The sequence below is a fragment of the Carcharhinus amblyrhynchos genome, unplaced genomic scaffold, assembly GCF_965287045.1.
Source record: "Carcharhinus amblyrhynchos unplaced genomic scaffold, sCarAmb.v2.hapA scaffold_38, whole genome shotgun sequence".
Lineage (NCBI taxonomy): Eukaryota > Metazoa > Chordata > Chondrichthyes > Carcharhiniformes > Carcharhinidae > Carcharhinus > Carcharhinus amblyrhynchos.
The window spans coordinates 7,649,096-7,672,694 of record NW_027649779.1 but is presented as its reverse complement, the minus strand read 5'-3'; the positions used below and the strand labels follow the sequence as shown (position 1 = coordinate 7,672,694).

Genomic DNA, 23,599 nt, shown 5'->3' with positions numbered 1-23,599 from the left:
GAGCAAATTCATTTCTCATTTCTGGCAGACTAAGGGGAATCAGACAAGGTTAAGGACAGTTTAAATGCTGCTGGTCCTCCATAAGACCATAGGAAAGAAACATGAGAAATAGGAGCAGGAGTAGGCCATCTAGCCCTTCGAGCCTGCCACGTCATTCAATAAGATCATGGCTGATCTGAAGTGGATCAGTTCCACTTACCCACTTTCTCCCCATAACCCTTAATTCCCCTGTCTACCAGAAACCTATCTACCCGTGACTTAAATATATTTAGCGAGGCAGCTTCAGCCACTTCAATGGGCAGACAATTCCAGAGATTCACCAGCCTTTGAGTGAAGAAGTTCCTCCTCAACTCTGATCTGAACTGCACACCTCCGCCCCTTATCTGGAGGTTGTGCCCTCTCGTACTGCATTCCCTTCTAAGCGGGAAGAATCTCTCTCCCTCTACCCTATCTATCCCTTTCATTATCTTATACGTCTCTTAAACATCCCCCCTCATCCTTCTAAACTCCATGACAGGCCAGTTTATGAGTGAATTCACTGAGGTTCTCCTAATTCTTCACTCATTCTGTCTCTGGATTTGATCAGAAAAAGGCAGAGATGAAGGTGTCTTTACACGGGTGGGTCACTGGGTGGCGCAGTGACTTTGTCTCTAAAGGGTCCTGAGTTTAACCACATCCAACCCATGACTGGGGGGGACATGCCTGTCTGGGAAAGGGGGGGAAACCGTGTAATAGGGAAATGGAGCGGAGTTGATGGGTTCAAGAGAACGGAATTAAGCCAAGACAGGGATGGTTAAATTTTTGTTCAAAATTTATTTAAAAATTCAGAGAATATTTACAGCGAAATTGTTTTTTTTTAAGTTAGGAAAGTGAACATAGCGATCGGGGTTCACATTGAGAACAGGAGACATGTACAGAGAATCCGTCAATATTTGTACATCTGTTACATACACCAGAAAGAGAAAACAGATCCTTAATAGAAAGAGGAATTAACAAACGGGAATAAGGAATGAGAAATTATTTATACATGAAATTTAAACTAGGGGGAAAACTATTAACCACAATAACATTATAACAAAAAAAAACTCGTACTTTTCACACTGAAAACTGAAATAATGTCTAATGTTGCCTCAGTTACAGATCCAGAATGATAAACTGAGAGAAATTTACTGATAGATTCACCGAGAGCAGATATTGTATTGGGGCCATACACAGATCTTTATAATCAGCTGAGGGAAATCTGCAGCGTCCAAAATTCATCATTTGATCTGTAAAATAAAGAGACAATTTTGAAGTAGATGTTTCTGATGCGGGACGTTAATGTTTTTAATCAGTGAAACATTGAGAGATTTTTCAAATCCATTCTGCCAGTTTGAAATGTGAATGAATTGAATCATCTCACCTTCATCAGAGTGACGGCAGTGCTGTAGAAAATGCTCAGGAAGAACAGGACGATGAATGTGGAAGCGGTTGTCCAGATGTTGCTGTTATCATCCTCATTGCCTTCAATCCAGATGGGGTCGGTGCCGTCTAGGGGACAGAGACCAGGAAATGGAATTAGATTACTTTATTTATCCAGGGAATCTCATTGTTTTCTTTTCCCTGTTCTCCTTCATAAACTGTTCATTCATTCTCATCTCTAATTTTCAATGTATATCTCCTGTTAAATTCAGGACACTCAGTAACAGATCTCCATAACTATTTTCACACCTGATCCTTATTGGTATTCCTTGGAGAGTCCATGTCAGAAAGCACTGAAGATATTTTCTTCAGAATCAGTTCATTTTGAACTATTTGCCACTAACCCTTATTGATGAATGTTCTGACTGATATGGAGGAACATTCCCCTGTCAATGATTGTTTCCACAGATGGTGACTGATCTGTAAACTGTGAATGCTGCTGTTTAAGATCTGGGATGTAATTTCTAATCTTTGCTTATTTACGGTGGAAATGTTTAGTAAATCATGAACTTAATTCAGTTTCTCAACGTGTTTGGCAGTGTTTTGAGAATTGGGATAGTTATCGGTGTGTATGTCCATTCAAATTCACACTTAAATTTTACTTTCATCATTTACCTTCCGTTTATATTTAAGATTGTGTGTGTGTGCGTGTGTGTGTGTGTGTGTCTGTGTGTGTGTGTCTGTGTGTCTGTGTGTGTCTGTGTGTGAACACTTCCTGAGCTGCATTAATCTTTGGTCCTGAGTTAATCTGTGTGTATGACGGATTCATTTGCCTGTGTTTGGTGATTTGTGTAGTTGTGCGTCTGTGTGTATAATTTATTCTTCAGACATTGTGGATAATTTGTATAATTTATTCTTCAGACATTGTGGATATATGACTATTATTGGGTGAAGTCTCTGCATATTTATTAATGCCACTCTCAACCTGTGCCCGTGTTTCTGCCTATTTCAATGTGTGAATTTCTGTCACTCGAGTAATGTTTCCTTCCCTTTCCGTGTGTGCCTGTTCCTCCGTGTGCTTGTGTGTGTATCTGTTAACATGTTAGTGCATGTAAATCCGTGTTGATAGTTATTTAAAACAATGTGTCAGCATATACCTGCGTTTCCATGTGTAGTATTTTGTCCCGTGGTGTTCTGTTCTGTATGAGCATGTGAATGTTTGCATCCACATGCTTGTGTGAAAATATTTTGCTCTCTGTTTATCTATATGCAGTGTGTTAATATTGTTACATGTATTTCCCTGTATAAGTGATAATGTGTATAACATTGTGGGTCTCTATATCAGTATTCATTTCAGCGTGAACGTGTGGGAATATGCATTTGTTTGACTGTATGTATCTGTGTATGTTTTGGACCTGCATGCATGTTATCTGTCCGCATTGTGTGTACACATGTATGTGTTTGTGTTTGGGTCTGTGTCCCTAGTCACGCATGTTTAGGTAAGTGTGTACTTGTGTGTTTGTGTGTGGTTCTGCGTGCGTTTGTACATATTTGATAATTTGTGTGCATGTTTTGTTTTGTGCCTTCTTGTACAAGTACGTGTCTGTGTGTGCGGGTGTGGGTGTATGCCCCCTTGTGCATGCATGTGTGTGTGTGTGTGTGTGTGTGTGTGTGTGTTTGTGCGTGTGTGCATGGTGCGTGTGGGACAGAGAGAGCGAAAGAGAAAGGGAGAGAGAGTATTTGTGTATGCATGTATTTTTGTTTGTATACGTGTGGTCCATTAGTGTATTTATGGGAGCGTGCTTGTTTGAGTTCGTTTGTGCGTATATTGTGTGTTCTTCTGATCCGTGAATGTGCATTTTTATTTATGAATGTATCTGTGTCTTTGTTGTGTATGTATTTGTGTGTATTGTGTATTTGTGAGATTCTGTGTCTGTATTTGAATGTGCCTGTCTATATTTCTGTGTGTGGGAGTATGTGTATGCGTTTGTGTGTGTATATTAACATTCTGTATTCGTGTGCATATGTATGAGTATGTGCATTTGTGCAATTGTGTCCACGTGTCTGTGTGTGCATATGTGTGTGTGTGAGTGTGTGTGCGTGTGTGTGTGTGTGTGTGTATGAGTGTGTGAGTGTGTGAGTGTGTAGTGTGTGTAGTGTGTGCGTGTGTGTAGTGTGTGAGTGTGTGTAGTGTGTGTAGTGTGTGAGTGTGTGTGTGTGAGTGTGTGAGTGTGTGAGTGTGTGTGTGTGAGTGTGTGAGTGTGTGTGTGAGTGTGTGAGTGTGGGTGTGTACGCCTATGTATGTATGTATAATTGTGACAGTTTTGGGCAGTTTTATCAGTGTGTGTTATTTTTTAACGATTGCTCCAAGTTTCACCGACAATAGTGAACTGAATATGATCGAGACAACCCGAATAATGGAACATATTTTCAATGTTTTGCTGTAGAAATGTATTTTATGTGAGGGGCACGGTGATATCAGGAGAGAGAATGAAATAATTCATTGATGTATCTCAGAGACCTCAGGGACAGAACAGTTAAAATCCGGGGAGGAATCAATGACTTGTTTAAATTTGTATTCTGGGAAATCAATGCCAGCACATGGTTAACAGGAACAAGAGTGTTGAGACATTTTAAAATTATGTCGCATTCGTATATATATATATATTTCACTGATTAAGATAATGATACTTCAAAATCTGTAGCAAGTAAACCGGAAACTAATTTGTACTGTTGGCAACTGGGTCCTTATAGTAGAGAACTGTTCCCTTCCAAACATGGGAGAGGGAGGAGAGTGAGCTCAGAGTTTCCCTCTCTCTACCCGGTGATACAATGTCCCTGATGGTTCTAACCACTGAGGAGGTGGAGGTGAGTGGATTAAATAATGACATTCCTCCTCTTTTCATTGAGGAAATTTTGGGACATGGATTAGCTCCTGCTCCTCCCCTCTCTCTGCTGGGTTAGTGGGAATCCAGGATGTTAACAATTTCACTCTCCCTCAATCCGATGGGGGGAATATTTCTCCATGTTTTTTGTGTGACCCTCACTTCAGTTCCCAGTGGGTGCGGTGCAGCAGCTTAAAGAGGTGGTCAATGAGAGAAGCAGGGACACAGAGATCTAAATATTGTGTTTGTTTGTCGGACATGTTAAAAATGTCGGATTTTTTCCCCCTCAGCGGGAGGAAAGTCAGTGAAGATATTTTGCAGAATCCTGTAATGAATGTGCTCTATTCTATCCCTGACCCAGTGTCTATCTCCGCTGGGAGCACTGGTTCAACAATGTTGGGTCCGAGACATGAAAATATCTGACTCAAATCAAAGATATGGAAGTAAAACTGAAAAACAACCAATTAAACAACTGGGTATTTCATTGATCGTTAGAGGAAAATGATTTTATTCTTTTTATTGTAGTTTTTAATGGAAGTGAGTGACTCTCATTGACATGAATTAACCGTGTCCATCAGTGCAAGGGAAATGTTCACAAAACTGGGTTTACCGCTGGATTTGTCAACTGTTTTGTTGATGATCTTCAAGGGGATGGCTTCATGTCCCACCACACAGGAGTAAGAAGCGCCGCTGGACCATTCCCCTGTTGCAATGGATAACAGGCTGTACATGAAGAAGGAGCTATTGCCGTTCTCCGCCACCACCTCGGTGTTCCTGTAGTTGCCGGGATTCACCGGCTTGCCGTTGACGGTCCACTTGACGAAGATCTCTCGGGGGGAGAAACCTCTCACTAAGCAGCTGAGGGAGATGAAACTCTGAGCGGAGATGTCTTCTGCCGAGGGCAGGAGGACAGAGACGACCGGTTCCCGCGGATTTGGATCTGCAGAAAATGTACAATAAATGTCAATAAATTGGAGAATTCTGGAGACAATGAAACCACTGGTTAGATCTCAGGAAAATATGCTTCGCTTCTGATTTTAACTCTTCCCATTTTTGATATGCAGCTTGGAGGAGAGGTGAACACAATTGTTTTCTCAAATAACTCAAGGGGGGTGGAGTGGAAAGATTCAGAAAGTTTACAGCACAGAATTAGACCATTCGGCCCAACTGATCTACTTTTTCTTTTTGGTTTTCTGGTTTTTGATGCTCCACATCAGGCCCCTCCCTTCCTCTTCGATCTAAACCCAATAACATCGCCTTCAGTTCACTTTTCACTCATCAACACATCAAACTCCCCAGAAAAATATCACTCGGCCCAGAGTTGTTTAGTTCAGGGGAGAACATTAATGCACTGAATACTAAATATTGACGAGTACACTTTCACTGGAGATAGACACAGAGATGCATTTACATAGAAACATAGAACATTACAGCACAGTACAGGCCCTTCGGCACTCAATGTTGTGCCGAGCTATGTCCGAACCCAAGATCAAGCTATCCCACTCCCTATCATTCTGGAGTGCTCCATGTGCCTATCCAATAACTGCTTGAAAGTTCCAAAAGTGTCCGACTCCACTATCACAGCAGGCAGTGTATTCCACACCCCAACCACTCTCTGAGTGAAGAATCTGCCTCGGACATCCCTCCTATATCTCCCACCATGAACCTTATGGCAATGCCCCCCTAGTAACAGTTACATTCACCCGAGGAAATAGTCTCTGAACATCCACTCTATCAATTCCCCCTCACCATCTTATAAACCTCTATTTAATCGTCTCTCATCCTCCTCTGCTCTAAAGAGAAAAGCCCCAGCTCCCTCAACCTTTCCTCATAAGACCTACCCTCCAAACCAGGCAGCATCCTGCTAAATCTCCTCTGCACTCCACTATCACAGCAGGCAGTGTGTCACTCTCTCCAATGCTTCCACATCCTTCTTATAGTGAGGTGACCAGAACTGCACACAATATTCCAAATGTGGTCTCACCAAGGTCCTGTATAGTTGCAGCATAACCCCACGGCTCTTAAACTCAAACCCCCTGTTAATAAACACTAACACACTATAAGCCTTCTTCACGGCTCTATCCACTTGAGTGGCAACCTTCAGAGGTCTGTGGACATGAACCCCAAGATCTCCCTGTTCCTCCACATTGCTCAGAACCCTGCCGTTGACCCCACATTTATCCCGTCAGTCTCTCAGCTCACCTGTTTCCTTGTGGATAAATGTTCTTAGAGGAGTCGGCAGATCCTGATGGCTCACCACGCACTCAAACACAGCCGCACTCAGCCAGGCTTGTGTGGAGATGCTTAATTTGCTGATCACGCTGTCAGGATCCGCTCCGTGCTTTTCGGCAATCTCTGATTTCAAATACTTCCTGTCTCGGATCCAGGACACGTTAACTCCATCAGGAGGATGAGAAATGATGCAGGTTAAGGTCGCGGTCGCCTCCAGTAAGACCTGTTCTATTGGTGGTGGCTGTATCTTCACTGTGGTATCAAGGCACTGGGGAGGATCTGTGAATGAGAAATGAAAATGAACCCTAGTTCCCCTTCAGAAGCAGGACAGCAGTCTTCAGCCTGGAGGCAAAGTGGCCTTCAATATATCAATCTCTAACTATCGCCTTTCACCTTCCATGGCGAATGGGAAACCAGCTTGCTCTATGGAATTATTCCCTGTATTAAATATTGGAGCAGCGGTAACAGTTCCATGAATCAGAATTGGAGAATTCCCAAACAAATACACCATCCTGAACTCAGGGAAAAAGTACTGACCGTTTGTTTATAAATAGGGTGGATGCACTTTCTAATATTTTACCCCTGTGCTGTGACCTGTGAAACAGTCTCACACCTACTGTCTCTCCAAATTTTACCAGCTGTCTCAGGAACAAGCTGACATCAAGGCCACCTCACTCACTATATTGCTTCAAACCGAAAGGGGGCACTCTTTTAAGGGGAGGCAGTGGCATATGGTGTTGTCAATGGACTTATAACCTCGGGCTAAGACTCTGGGGACACAGATTCGAATCCCATCATTGCAAATATGAAATTTGAATTTTGTAAAAATCTACAATTAAAAGTTGAAATGGTTCTCATGAAGCTATTGCTGTAAAACCCCTCCTAGTTCACAAATGCTCCTAACCAAAATCAACCTGCTGTCTTTATCTGGCCTGGCATGCATGTGACTCAAGATTGACAGCAACGTGAGTGACACTTCAGTGCCCTCAGGTTTGGGAAATAAACACACATCTCAGGAAGGGATAACAAAAAATTGTTTTTCTGATGAAATTCTGAATGAGATATTGTCCTAATGCAGCAAACTACATGACAATAACTTACAAGTTGTTCTATGCTTTGTACCAACTTTAATAGATCCCTAATTCTGTCTAACATCAGAATGATTAATGTTGTCCTCTGTTTGAGTCTCTTACACTGAGATGCGCTGATGTTCAGACTCTGAGTGTTTCCTTGGTGAGTGACCTGGCAGGTATAGACCGCTTTGCTGAACCATTCCCCAGCGGAGACTGTCAGCCGACTGCTGGCCGAGAAGTTCCCGTTCACTTCACAGGGGGGAGAGGTGACAATTCCTGAATGCGTGGGTTCCCCATTCTTCAGCCAACTCACTTCCATTGACCCTGGCTGGAAATCGATGATTGAACAGACGATGATTGCGAATTTCCTGTGTGAGATTTCTTCACTGGAACTCACGGTGAGGATAAGAGTTGGAGAGACACCAAGACCTTCAGAAAAAAAAACAGATCAGTCATTTCCTGCAGAAAATGTGGATCAATTAAGCTTTTGTCAACAGAGGATAGTAAGGGCGTGGAAGTCCCTGCCTGCAGCAGTTGTGGACTCGCCAACTTTAAGGGCGTTCAAATGGTCAGTGGATAGGCATATGGATAACATTGGAATAGTTTAGGTTCGAGCGTCATTAGATTGGTTCCACTGGTCGGCGCAACATCGAGGGCCGAAGGGCCTGTACTGCGCTGGAATGTTCTGTGTTCTAACTCATTTGCAGTCAATAGACACTAACTGGACCAATCCAGAGGGCCGGATTATGCACATCTATTTAAATGAGTTATAACCAAGGCCCGACATGTTAACCACAGTGTTTCTGTTTCACACAAGCTCCACAACACTTACATGGTATATTAACGCTCTTGATTGTGCTCATGTGTTGAACCTCACAGTCAATTCTGGGACATTCTCCCGCTGAGTCGCCGATGGTTAACTGGCTGCTCAGGGTGTAGGTTCCCTTCGTGTTTCTCACTGATGGGTAAGTCTTAAACCCACTGGTGACCTTGTGCCCGTTTTTCTTCCAGGTCAGTTTGGAGACATCTGGAGAGTAATCCATCGCCAAACAGCCATAGGTGATGGAGCCGTCGGAGTTGTGTTGCTCACAGGGGGAGACCAGGCCGTAGAGAGTGGGCGGAGTCGTTGTTGCTGGGAAAGAATAGCCGATTGAACAAATTAGATTCTTACTTGCGTTTATTAAGTCATCAAACATATTGTTCCAAATATGTTTCTATATTAGATATAGCTCTTGGTGTTAAAGGGATGAAGGGATATGGGTAGCCGGTATGATCAGGATATTGATGAGCTCTGACCAAAGTGAATGGCGGAGTAGGCTCAGAGGGCCGAATGGCCAATTCCAGCTTCTATTTTCTATGTTTCTATCTTCGTTGTTTAAGAAGGGTGGCAGGCAAAAGGCAGGGAATTATAGGCCGGTTAGTTTAACGTCTGTTGTAGGTAAAATGTTAGAATCCGTGATCAAGGAGAAAATAGCGAGGCATCTTGAGGAGAATTGTTTGATAGAGCAGACGCATCACGGTTTCGTTAAGGGGAAGTCGTGTCTGACAAATTTATTGGAGTTCTATGAGGATGTGTCTAGGGCGGTGGATAGAGAAGAGCCGGTGGATGTGGTGTTTCTTGATTTTCAGAAGGCGTTTGATAAGGTGCCGCACAAGAGGTTATTGCAGAAGGTCGGGGGCATGGAGTTGGTAGTAGGGTGTTAGCGTGGATAGGGGATTGGCTGTCAAATAGGAGACAGAGAGTGGGGGTCAATGGGTGCTATTCAGATTGGCGGTTGGTGACTAGTGGAGTGCCCCAGGGATCGGTGCTGGGGCCTCAGCTATTTACCATTTATATAGATGATCTGGAGGAGGGAACCGAGTGTATGGTGTCGAAATTTGCTGATGACACCAAGATTAGTGGAACGGCAAATTGTGCGGAGGGTGTGGAGAGTCTGCAGAAGGATCTAGATAGGCTGGGCGAATGGGCCAGGAACTGGCAAATGGAATTTAATGTTGGCAAGTGTGAAGTTGTCCACTTTGGTTGGAATAATGGTAGGAAGGACTATTACTTACATGGCGAAAAACTGTAGCAGGCGACGGTGCAGAGGGACCTCAGGGTCCTTGTGCATGAGTCGGAAAAACCCAGCCTGCAGGTGCAGCAGGTGGTCAGGAAGGCGAATTGGATGCTGGCCTTCATAGCGAGGGGGATTGAATATAAAAGTAGGGAGGTCTTGCTGCAGCTGTATAGGGCACTGGTGAGGCCGCAGCTGGAGTACTGTGCGCAGTTTTGGTCACCACACTTACGCAAGGATATTTTGGCCTTGGAGGGAGTGCAGAGGAGGTTTACTAGGCTGATACCGGAGTTGAGGGGGTTGAACTCTGAGGAGAGGCTAAATAAACTAGGCTTGTACTCGTTAGAGTTGAGAAGAATGAGGGGAGATCTCATTGAGACATATAAGATGATGAATGGGATGGATAGGATAGAGGTGGAGAGGCTCTTCCCGCTTAGAAAGGACAGTAGGACTAGAGGGCACAGCCTCAAGATAAAGGGGGGGGGGGGGGGGTGCTGTTTAGAACGGAGTTGAGGAGGAACATCTTCACTCAAAGGGTGGTGAATCTCTGGAATTCGCTGCCCGTTGAAGTGGTGGAGGCTGCCTCGGTAAATGTATTTAAGACGCAGGTTGATAGGTTTTTGATAGGCAAGGGGATTAAGGGTTATGAGGAGAGGGCGGGAAGGTGGAACTGAGCCACGACAGATCAGCCATGATCTTATTGAATGGCGGGGCAGGCTCGAAGGGCTAGATGGCCTACTCCTGCTCCTATTTCTTCTGTTCTTATGTTCTTATGTAACATTGATTCGAATTATGAACTTATCCTAATATTTCCCGATTAAATCTTTCATCCGCCTTTGAGATGATGTTACTTCTATCATTTGGGAATTGTCATCTCTGTAGAAACTCATATCCCTGTCTCCACTTCTATTAAGTTAGGAAGAAAAAAAACACATTCTGTTAGTCTCACAATGACATGTCATTCATTGGATTAACAGAAAACAGCAAAAATTTTCTCCATTATTGCAGCAACTATTTATTTCTCAAACAACAGCAGTGTGTGATGAACCGCAGTTTATTTCTCAAACAACAACACTTTGTGATGAAGAAGTTCTCCCTTCATTCAGACTATCCACTCACCTGATGAGGGAGCTCCAACAGCTTGTGATTCCAAATAAACCTGTTGGACTTTGACCTGGTGTTGTGAGAATCCTTCCTGTGCCCACACCAACTTCACTCCGGCATCTCCACACTAGTTTTGGAAATTGCCTGGGTTCAAACTGATTGGTGCCCCTTCCTCTCTCCAACTCACTGCCTCTCACTCCACAAAACGGAGATTAATGACTTTGCTTCAAAAATACCTCCGGAATGAATACTTACTGAATGATCAGGAAACTCTAAATGTGATTATAAATTCAAATAAATCCAACATTGACTCACTCAAGGATCATACATTAATAGCAGGAGTTTCCCATTCGGGCCCTGAAGTCTCCTCCATCATTCACTGAGATTACAGATGAGCTGAATGTGGTGCTAGCTCTATTCTGAACCTTCTCACTCCGCCCATCCATCACCCGCTCTCTGCCCATTTTCCCCAGCTCTTTGCCCTTTCCCCTGGCTCTCTGCCTTTCACGGTGGCTCTTTTCCCCTTTTATCCAGCTCTCTGTATTTCCAACTGGTTCTTCACACTTCCCTCCAGCTCTGTGCCCTCTTGCCCGGCTCTCTGCTCTTTCCCTCAGCTCTCTACGCTGTCCCTCAGCTCTCTGCCCTCTGCCCCTGCTCCCTCCCCTCTTTCTCCTTTCCCCCAGCTCTCTGACCTTTCCCCCTGACTCTCCTGCCCTTTCCCCTGGGCTCTCTGCCCTTTCCCTCGGCTCTCTGCCCTTTTCGTGCCCCACTGCCCTTTCTCCTGCCTCCCTGCCCTTTTTCCTGGTTCTCTCCCCTTTCACTGGTCTCTCTGCCCTTTTCCCCAGCTCCCTGTCCTTTCCCCTCTCTCTCTACCCTTTCGCCTGGCTTTCCGCCCTGTTCCCCGGCTGTGTGCCCTTTTCCCCGCCTCTCTGCCCTTCCCCCAGCTCCCTGCTGTTTCCCCCGGCTCTCTGCCCTCCCCCCACCCCGGCTCTCTGTCCTTTCCCTCGCCTCCTGTTCTCCCCTGACTCTTTGTCATTGTCCCTGGCCCCGAGTCCCCAGCGATTCCCTCCAGCTCTCTGCACTCCCAGGGCAGCTCCCACCTTTGAACACCAAACTGCCACTTGAGGTCTTTCTTCTCTCTCGTTGCAGACCTTCCCCACACAGATTCAGTGAGTGTGAGTGAGAGAATGTGAGCGTGTGAGGGTGAGTGATTAAATGAGTGAGAGTGGATGAGTGATGGTATATGTGTGACGGAAGGTGAGTGGGTGAAGTTCTTTGAGTGAGGATGAGTGATTGAGGGTGAGTAAGTGTGGGTGAGGGTGAGGGAGCGTGAGTAAATGAGGGTGTGTGTGAGAGGGTAGGTGAGTGAAGGTGGCTGAATGTGAGTGAAGGTGGCTGGATGAGTGTACGTAAGCAAGATTGAAAGAATAAGGGAGAGTGAGTGAGGATGTGTGAAGGTTCGTGGAGGTGGGTGAGTGGAAGTGAGTGAGATTGAGTGAATGAGGGTGTGAATGTAACTGTGTAAGTGAGGGGTGAGAGTGAATGAGTCAGGGTGTGTTATTGAGGGTGGTGTGTGAGGGAGAATGAATGTGGATGGGTGGGAGAGTGAGGGTGAGTGAGTGAAGGTGTTTGAGTGAGGATGAGTGATTGAGGATTTGTGAGTTAGGTTGCGTGATGTTGAGTGATGATGAGTATGTGAGGGTGTGTGAGTGAAGGTAGGTGTGTGAGTTTGAGTGAGTTTGAATGGGTGAGGTGGCATAAATGAGAGAGAGACAGAGAGAGGGTCATTGAGTTGAGTCTGTGGGGGTGAGTCTGGGTGATTGAGGGCGGGAAGGTGAGTGAGTGAGTGTGAGTGAGAGTGAGTGAGACTGGTTGAGTGAGGGTGGGTAAGTGGGGTGAGTGAGTAAGTGTGAGACAATGGGGTGAATGAGTGAGTGAGAGTGAGACTGAGTGAGACTGGGTAAGTGAGAATGGATTAGTTGGATGAGTGAATGAAGGTGAGTATGAATGTTGGTGACTGACTGAGGGTCTAAGTCAGTGAGTGAGGTTTAGTGAGTGAGGTTGAGTGAGTGATGGTGTATGAGTGTGGGTGGCTGAGTGACAGTGAGGGCGCGTGAGGGTGAGTGCGTGAGGGTGAGTGAGTGAATGTGGGTGCGTGACTGAGGGTGTGAGAGTGAGTGAATGTGAGTGAGTCAGTGAGGGTGTGAGAATGAGTGAGTCAGGGTGAGTGATTGAGGTTGAACGAGTGAGGTTGAATGAGTGTTTGTGGGTGAGTGAGGATGGACGAGAGTGAGTGAGCAAATATGAGTGAGTGATTGTGAGTGAGTGAGGGTGTGAGGATGAGTGAATCAGGGCGTGTGTTTGAGTGAACGAATGAGCTTGAATGAGGGTGTGTGAGTGCTTGTGGGTGAGTGAGTGAGAATGGATGAGAGTGAGTGAGTATGAGTGAGTGATTGTGAGTGAGTGAGTGAGTATGAGTGAGTGATTGTGAGTGAGTGAGTGAGTGTGAGTGACTCAGGGTGAATCAGGATCCGTGAGTTTCTGAGGTTAAGTGCGTGAGGGCGAGTGCGTGAGGGCGAGTGCGTGGGGGCGAGTGCCTGAGGGTGGGTGAGTGGGGATGAGTGAGTGGGGATGAGTGAGTGGGGATGAGTGAGTGGAGGTGAGTGACTGGAGGTGAGTGAGTGGAGGTGAGTGAGTGGGGGTGAGTGACAGGGGGTGAGTGAGAGGGGGTGAGTGTGCGAGGGAGTGTGTGCGAGGGAGTGTGTGTGAGGGAGTGTGTGTGAGGGTGGATGAGTGAGCAAGGGTGAGTGAGTGAGCATGAGTGAGTAAGCGTGAATGAGGATGAGTGATTGTGGTTGAGTGTGTGAGAGTGAGTGAGTGAGGGTGAGTGATTGGGGATGAGTGATTGTGGTTGAATGTGTGAGGGTGAGTGAGTGAAGGTGAGTGAGTGAGAGTGTGTCAGTGAGGGAAGGTGGGTAAGTGAGAGTGAGTGAGTGAAGTTATTTGAGTGAGGATGAGAGATTGAGGGTGAGTGAATGAGGGTGAGTGAGTGAGAGTGTGTCAGTGAGGGAAGGTGGGTAAGTGAGGGTGAGTGAGTGAAGTTATTTGAGTGAGGATGAGAGACTGAGGGTGAGTGAGTCAGTGTGGGTGAGGGTGAGAGAGTCAGTGAGCCACCTCCTCCTCTCCCTCTCCATCGATCTTTTCCCGATTCTCTCCATTGATCAGCTTTCAGTAACAGGGCTGTGTAAAGTCAGGAATCAGTGTAGATCACCGGGCAGCTGCTTTAATGTCGGGGCCTTTCTTTCAGAAACACGGATCAGTGAACAAATAGACAGACTGAGGGAGCTGGAAGGGAAGCTTCCAGCAAAACTAGGGTCACACAGGAATCAAACACCAAGTTTACACCAGTATTGGGGAGCCAGGCGGACTTAGTCTCAGCCAGATCCCTTCTTATTGATTGTGTCTTTGTGTCCGGTGTAACACATGGAAATCCGTACTTCTGACCTCATGTTGGATGGAATGTGTCATTGATGAAGCAATAGAAGATTGTTGGTCCCAGAACTCCTGCAGTGATTTCTCAACTTAGATGTTTGACCTCCAACAACCATCACCATCTTGCTTTGTGCTAAATATGACTCCAAACAGAGTAGAATTTCCCGCTGAAACTTATTCACATGAGTTTTACTCGGGCTCCTCGATCCCACCCTCATTCAAGTGTTAGTGGGGGAGGGGGAGGGGGTGGCCGAGGTGGCACGGTGATTAGCGCTGCTGCCTCACAGTTCAATTCCCGATATGAGTCATTGTGTATGGAGTTAGTAAGTTCACCCCGTGTCTGCTTGGGTTTCCTTCAGGTGCTCCTGTTTCCTCCCACAGTCCAAAGAAGTTTGGGTTCAGGGGATTGGCCGTGTTAAATTGCCCCTTAGTTTCAGAAGGACTAGTTAGAGTAAACACATGTGGTTATGGGGATAGGGCTTTGGTGGGATTCCTGCTGATGCAGACTCGATGGGCTGAACGGCCTCCTTCTGTGTTGTAGGATCTCGTGATTCTATTCTATGATGTAAATGACAGTCTCTCTGACGTATGTGAGGTGGAACGTGTGTGAGAGGGTGTTTGGGTGTGTGTTTAATAGAGAGAGAGGGTGAATGTGTGTGTGAAGGTGCCTGTGTGTTATAGACTGTGTTTGCACATGTGTGAGACAGTGGGCTGCGTTTGTAAGAGAGGACAGTATGCCTACTGGAATGCAAAATAAACTGTTCATGAGTGTGTGGAAGTGTGCATGGGATTGTGTGTGAGAGAGAAAGATGTGTGCAATGTGTGTGGGTGACAGAGGCAAAGTGTGTGTGTGTGTGTGTGTGTGTGTTTGTGTGTGTGTGTTTGTGTGTGTGTGTGTGTGTTTGTGTGTGTGTGTTTGTGTGTGTGTGTGTGTGTGTGTGTGTATAACAGAGAATGTGTGTGGAGGTGTGTGCGTGTGAGTGTTTTTGTGTTTGAGATGTGAGAGACTGATTGAGAGAGCGAGAGTATGTCTGTATTTGTATTTGAGACAGAGTATGTAGACCGTGAGAGAAAGAGAATGTGTGTGAGATACCGTATGAGAGAGAAAGTAAGTGTGCGTGTGTATGTGTGAGAGAATATAAGCGTCTCTGTGTGTGTATTTATGTGTGTGAGAGTGTGTGATGTGTGTAAGTCTCTATCTGGCTGATTCAGTCTGGAAAAGCACCCTCACTCCACACATACTCACCCACTCACACAGTAAGTGGGAGTGACAAGCGAGCACAATACGGACTGTGGGGCACGGGTTGGAAAAACATTTAAATCTTTCACAAGTCATTCACAATTAAATAATTTCCTCTTTCCTCAATGAGAAAAACTTGTAAAACCTCACGCAATCTGACACAGTCCAGGGCAAAGCCACCCACAAGATTACTCACCTCCTCATTCATCCTATTCACCCTCTCCATCACTAACAGGCAGTGTCAGCACTGTGTGTATTATATACAACATGCACTGTAGCAACTCACCAAGGCTCCATAGAACACACTGTCTAAACCCGCTGCCTTTACATCCTAACAAGACAAGGGCAGCAGCCATATCTGAAACACTATAACCTGTAAGCTTCCCTCCAAAACACACACCATCCTGACCTGAAACAATATCTCAATTCATTCATAATCGCTGGGTCAAAATCCTGGAGCTCCCTGCCTAACAGCAGGATTGATGCCTGCAGCATATGGACTGCAGTTGCTCAAGGATGCTTCATATCAACACTTTGTGAAGGAACAATTAGATTAAAAATTCTGGCCGAGCAAATGACTCTAAAATGCCTTTAGAAGATTAAAGATAATATGCAAGTGAATTTGACCCTTCAACTGTCAAACTAAACAGTTCAGGGGCTGCTGTAGTACGAAGCACAATATAGTAAATCTCACTTTGTATTTGTTCATCGAACATTCCCAAGGCCGGTACATCACTGCTTAAAAATCACCCAATTCTCCCTCTACAGTCTGATGTTTCTGCTTCTCTGATGAACACAATATGCTTCAGGGATTTAATTTTAGAGACGCCGAGTCAAACAGTCACATTTCTCACAGATACACGTGTATTGAAGAAATAAATCAAATTTCACTTCCTGCAGTACAGGAGAAGGAACCAGAAGATTTATAACCAGTCAGGGAGATTCCTGGACCCAACACAGTGACCACACGCCCAGAAACAGAACAGACACAAACAGTTCAACAGCCGAGTTCCCAGCAGAAAGATCTGTTCAATCTGTCAACTTCAAACTATTGGATTCTCATTGATCAATAGTCAGCTTACAACAGAAAATCGATAACCTATTTTAAATTAAACTGATATTCATTTCAGAACTCCTCTCGACATTTAATTATTTCTCTCTGTCTCACTTTTCGAAAAATGTGTAAAAATGTAATTTCGCTGAAAATGAGCAGAAATAACAGATCCAGGACAGTTCAATGTCCCTAACAGAGATACAGTGACACAGTAACAGTTCAATGTCCCTAACAGAGATACAGTGACACTGTAACAGTTCAATGTCCCTAACAGAGATACAGTGACACAGTAAAAGTTCAATGTCCCTAGCAGAGATACAGTGACACAGTAACAGTTCAATGTCCCTAACAGAGATGCAGTGACACAGTAACAGTTCAATGTCCCTAACAGAGATACAGTGACGCAGTAAGAATTAAACAAACCGGGAAATATTTACATTGAAAATCGTTACCTGATTCGATCTAATTTCTTAATTAAATGTAACCAACAAAATAATCAAGGCAAAACACTTTATCGAGCCGAGCACCGCTGAGTAAAGAAATGTTTTGTTTTTGAATTCATTTTGATTCAATTAAATATTATCTAAAACTGATAGTATTTTTCACGCTAGTGCAATATTCAAGGTCTTTTGTTTTGAATTAATCAGCGTCAATATTATATTTTAAGTTATTGTTAATTGTCAGTTAGTTCTCCTGCCAGCTGATTTGTTCTCTGTAATAAAATGAGTTTTCAATCATTCAAAACGTGCTTCTGCCCTCAACATTGTTAAACAATTAGGTTCCAATTAAATCTCAATGTTAAACTATAATTTCAAATTACTGAATGGAAACATTCAAACATCTGTCATTCATTTACTTAAATCTAATCACATTGTAATATTTTACTTTTTCACTTTTACTACAAATGTCTTATTATAACCAACAATCCTGTTAAAAATGCAGATTTCTGAGTGTGTATAGACTGTAACGGCCTGGCCGTTTGAAATCAATAATACTGCTTCCTAGATTTAATAATTTAGACCACCCATATAACTTCATTACTGAACACATTGTTTAATTAAAGAAGATCTGAATTAAGCAGTGCAAACACACAGACTACAATTGATTCAAATCCTCTGTAACGCTAAAAACACGATGCAGAATTTAAACCTCGACCTTTTCTTCATTATAATATTTAATATGAATTAAACATAAGCTTCAGTTAGTCTGAATTCTTCCATTCTGTCATTTATTCTTCCGATAATTCTATTCTGTGTTTAACATTAATGGCAGACATGATGTTATTAAGTGCAGAGCTAATATTATTTTTATAATATTTATAATATCACACTATTTTTATACAAAGTAATCTTTTTGAATTTCAAGCATTTAATTGTCAATCGGTAGCCAGTTTCTGTTGACACTTTACTACAATTCACACAAAATCAGTTGAGCAATTTTGCTTGAGTGTCAGCGAATTCCATCTGTCAGAAAACTGTGTTCAGTTTGTCAAATTTTTATAAACTGTTTGATTCTAACTGATCCAAGGTCAAATTACAACAGTGAAAAAAAATCAATAAACATTTTAAATTAACCTGATGTTCATTTTAAAACTCCCTTTGCCTTTTAACTATCTCTCCCTGGCTGTCTCAAATCCCAAAAAACTGGGCAATTATTTTTTCTGAAAATGAGAACTTCGAATATAATAGATTCAGGTTAGTGTAATGTCCCTAACAGAGATACAGTGAATTGTAATTCATGTTTTATTTTAATATGTAACCATTAGTTAACATGAATAAAATGCCCTAACATATATGTTTCTGCTTTATCCCTACAAGAATATTCAAAAGCAAGTTTATTTTCATTTAGCCAGAACTGCTCAGTAGCACTGAGCTGAAACAATGTAAAAACAATTGAGGGACACCAACAGTTTCACAAATTTTGAGATGAGATAAGTAATTAATTATCTCGGTATCTAATTTAAAAAAAATACTTAGAACGAATAATCTGGTTGCAATTGCATAGAAAAAAAAATAATAATCGGATACAACAATTTCCAGAAAGGAAATTATTCTGCAAAACTCGTATTCCAGTAAAAGCGAACTTAATCTGGGATATACCGATTAATGCAAAGTATCTTGTTCAACTGAGCACGGCTGTGAAAACGGCAGGTTATCATTGAAATAGCTTCTGGAATTGTCACAAAATATTTCTAGTCTAGAAAATGTTCTGGTCATGTTAGTTGTGTGAAAAACACAGCAAAACTATTAAAGGGAATTATTGCTAAATTATTAATATAAAATAATCTGTGGTGAATATGGAGTTAAATTACCGATTAATAATTCTTTGATTTATATTAATTTTACTATTAAACTTGTTCATGAGAAGTTTCTGATTGCAGCAAAGACTAAGTGCCCGAATGAGCGTTGTAAGTCATGACTTACTTGAATCTGTAAGCGTTATTTAAAATTTATAAAAATGCTGTGATATCTTTAAGATTTTTTCCCCCCAATCTGCTTGTTTTCTCCCTACAAGGATTTTCAAACTCAAAGATTGTTTGCATTCAACCAGAAAACATCTAAACTCTCAACGGCACCGTTAAAACACAATTTAAACAACACAGAAATACTGCCACAAAGCCAAACCATTGCACAAATTTTAAACATTCACAGTGACTGCACCACAGAATCTCCTCAGGAGAAACACAACAAAACACATCAATGAGGGAATGAATCCGTTTCACAGAAAAGCAGCTCAATTATCCATTCAACAGAATCAAATGTAACATTGCAAAAAGAAATCTCAATATCGAATCTAGCAAACCAGCTCTTAACCAATTATTAAACTAAGCAGAAATCTGGAATAATAGCAATAGCATTGCGAGGAGGTGAAAATTAGTATTGAACCTTTATCACGTCTTATTTATATTGGGTAATATTTCAAACATATTTAAACATTTGGATGGTAAAAGTTCCAGCCATCAAATGTCACCGAGATTAAACATTGCAGGTACCCCAAAATCTGAATGCAGTGACAAACTATGTTCCGAACGAGTGGCGTAAGCCGACATCACTAAAGATTTTAAACATACAAACACAATAAAGACTGCTTTATTTCTCCCTGCAGTTATGCATCAAACAGTTGCAAACCCGCAGAATGTTGTTATTCAATCACAAAGTGTGTATGAGCTCAGTGTTACTGAGTTCAAACAATGCAGAAACACCAAATTAATTCACAAATTTTACTTGTTTCAGGTCACCCAGATACATAATCTCCTCACCAGAAAAAAAAACCGCATCACTGAGAGACTGAACCCCGCTTCATGCAGAAGCAGCACAAATCTGCAAACACTTTGAACAGAATCAAGTGTAACGTTTACAGAAATGTTTAATATAAATTCCAGCCAATTCGCCCAACACCAAACTAATTAATGTTTAGAATAAGCAGAAAATATTACACAGCAGCACCAGCATTGAAAGTGAGTGGAACATTTTCACTGGATATAGAAATTTTAGATTTTTTACAATTTTTGGTTTAAATTTCAAACACTTGTGGAGTAGATGGTACAACCCGCAGCCACTAGATGTCGCCGACATTAAACGCTGCAGAAACGCTGAATTGTTTAACAGACATTCGGACTTTAAAGTAACCCAACCACACAGTAACCTCAACAGATAAACACAAAATCCCAACAATTTGGGATTGAATCCCTCAGCAGCACCTATTGTCCAGAAAGAGCGGAATTCTAAAACCCCTTTGCAGCAGAATCACAGGAAACATTGTAACAATTCTCAACCGAGAATCCACCAAACTCACTTTTATGTTACCACATGGATTATTAGTACAGATAAAAATATAAAACAAAGACACATGTAAACCAATTACTCAATAAGTGGATGGTTCTTACCTGTATTCACCGTCACCATGGTCCCTTGTCCCCAGTAGTCGAAACCATCACAGTGTCACATTCCGTAGGCTGTGTCTTACAATAAACGTCCCTGCACAAAATAGACACAAAATCACCGTTATTTTAAATATCCACAAACCAGAGGAAAAGCAAAATCAATTAATGTTCATTAAATTATAATTGTATTTCTGGAAATCATTTGACATTCATAAATGACCCTAATGTTTGATATTTCACAGAGTTACACGTGAACATGTTGTTGAAAACACACATCGATAATTGAGTAATTATCAAGAATTTCCACGTTTATTCTTGCCATGTGGTCAGTGCTGGACATAAATAATACTGTAGTGATTACAGTTGGGATATAAAAGTGACACTGATCCAGTTTCAGTCAATCAGTGCTGAGGGGTTTTTGTATTGACAGTAACTGCTGTGTCACTCCAGCTATCACAGTGAGACACAGCGTGACAAATACTGAGGCGGACTGTTAACTGTGAAATACAGACAGTTAATTTCACTGCTATTTCAAAAAGCCTGTTTCCAGCTCGTTAAGGGGGAGTTAGTGAGATATTTCAATTTTTACTGGTCATGATAGTGATAAAGGGGGTTAGAAACTTTTACACTCTCTGTGCACAATCAGCGTGTAAATCAATAACAATAAAATTGAAGCATTTTACATCTTAAACAAAAACAATGCTGTTTCTCAGTATTATTTTGTTGAACCCTCATGTACTTTGGCATTCGGCAATGGCATTGGTCACAAATTTAAGCAACGTCCTTTTCTGAGATTTTTGTATGAGGATGGCGCTTTTCTCAGCGCTGTGACCCACTGCTATAGTATCACAGTGACACACACCCATACAAAAACTGCACTCATCTGTTCAGTACTGCTGTTCAATATTCACTTCAAATGGACCATTAGTTTTGCTCGAATGTAAAATGTAGGCAACTGTTTATATAACGCAATCTATCAGAAATATTAAACAGAGTAATATATCGTGTGTTGTACTTGCTGAAACTACAATGAATATAAAGTCAGTGAAAAGCTCACCAGTTCTTTCAGTGAGTTTGGGAAGTTTTACTGTTAAATGCTTTCTGTGTTACTCTTTTTTTAAACAGGATGATAGCTTGGTTCTGACCACCCCCGATCATATTCCATTTAAAACAGATACTGACCTTCAGGTTATGATGGAAGATGCTGATATCCCTCCCGGGCTGTTCTTGTCCGGGTGCAGCCCTGGATCCTCTCGCTGTGGTCTTTTGCACAGTAATAGATGGCCGTGTCTTCAATCTTTAGGTTCGTCATGTCCAAAGAGAAGATGTTGTTTGAAGTGTCTTTGGACGCAGTAAATCGACCCTGAATTGACGGCGCGTAGTAGTTTGTGCTGGATGAACTATAGTAGCTAACCAGCCACTCCAGGCCCTGTCCGGGAACCTGCCGGATCCAACCCATGTAGCTGCTGCCAAAATTGAACCCGCTGGTTTTACAGGTCAGTTTCAGGGAGCCTCCGGGACGTCCGGTCTCTGCCTCTGGCTGGGTCAACACAACATCCGACTGGACACCTGTAAAAATAGATCAAAAACACCAGGGATTAATCTTAGTGAAATGATTGCTGACTCTGGAACATTCCAGAGAGAGACTAACACTGAGACAGTAACAGGGAGAGACTTGAACAATAATAAAAAAATACTCACCAGATAAGAAAGTCAGCAACAAACTGAGAGAAATAGCCGACCTCATCTTTCTGGTGATTTGGGGGAAATGGTTGTGTCAGGAACTCAGTGAACAAACCAGCTCCCGGCCTGTTGGATTCCTGTCCCAGTGAGCGGTATTTAAATACCCGGCAGAAGGGGGCGGCTTTCCAGGCGCCGCCTGTTGATTCCCTGCTGGAGGCGGCGCCTGGATCCACGTCCCACCCTCCACACCCCCAACAGAATGGACTCGGAGATTTACAATAGATTAATATTAAAATGGACATTTTATCTGTACCGGGATATTTGTTTGGCTGAAATGTTCATTGTATTGTCCCCATTATTTCTGATGGTGATATTACAGTTCATCATCTCTTTACTTTTAAAATAACTCATTCCATTGTAAATATGGTGATTTTATTACCACACCCCCAACAAGAAAATAAATCTAAAAATGATGAACTAACATTTTGGAACATTAGACAATTTTGCAACAATTCCGTGTCTCTGCCACATTACAATAATAAAGCACAATTTATCAGAAGAAATACCATCGATTTCTGTAACTAAATGTGTAGAATATACAAAGTGATTCTATTTACAGTGCGGATGGCTATCACTGTACAATTTGGGTTTGGAGATGAGAAGAAACTCCCACACAATACAGTGTTTCTCCTTATATTTTCAAACTGTCTCAATCTCGAAGATAGACCTTTGAAAATAATGAGAATCCCAACCTCCTGATAAGTAAATAGTGAGTTGACAGAGAAACATAAAATTAAATTGATTTTTGACGGAGAAGTTAATGAATTGGAACGGACACTGAGATCATTAAAGTTCTCCTTCAGCATCCAGATCATTGCAACTCACTCTATTGGCCACCGTTTGTCTAATATGCACTGGTATTGGGAACACAGGATGTCGGAGCTTTGCGGCACATTGCACAATATCACAAGAATAAATGATTTATCTTCCAGTGAATCAGGTTATGAACTGATCATTTCTCCACTCATTGGCAGCTATGAGAGGAACTTTTCAATAACAGAAATCAGATTATACTGTACAATAGAACACGGTGCTAATCAGGCACAAGAGACGCTGCTGTTTCAATAAGGTGCAGAACTTTCAGAATATTCCAGGAATCCCCGGTGTCCATGTCAGTTTTATGATGTTGTTTTAATATTATTTCATGCCATTGCACCGATTTTACTTCACTGGGGAACTGGGCCCACCAACATCTCTCTCTCTCTCGCATTTCATGAAGTGATTAATAAACAGACTTTAATTATTGGAATGAAATTTACTCGGAAACTATACAAATGAAAAAAAACATCCGGTCACTTTATTGTTTTGCGATACTATATACTCAGGTAATGAACAGGACACTGAATGAAAATATTTGATGAGAATGATTACGATTTAAAATGTGTCTTTCTTGTGGGAATGAAACATTTACTGTTTAAATGTCTGAATCCCATGTTAT

The 23,599-nt window shown here is 42.5% G+C and overlaps 1 gene segment (V, D, J or C); it reads right to left on the bottom strand.

The window, feature by feature from the left end:
- Positions 1-8,379: 8,379 nt before the first annotated feature.
- Positions 8,380-22,165, bottom strand: LOC145362446 (Ig heavy chain V region MOPC 21-like). The segment is given in 4 exon segments: positions 8,380-8,723; positions 20,422-20,466; positions 21,685-21,987; positions 22,120-22,165. Coding segments are annotated over 4 exon segments (738 nt in total).
- Between the last annotated feature and the right edge of the window lie 1,434 nt (positions 22,166-23,599).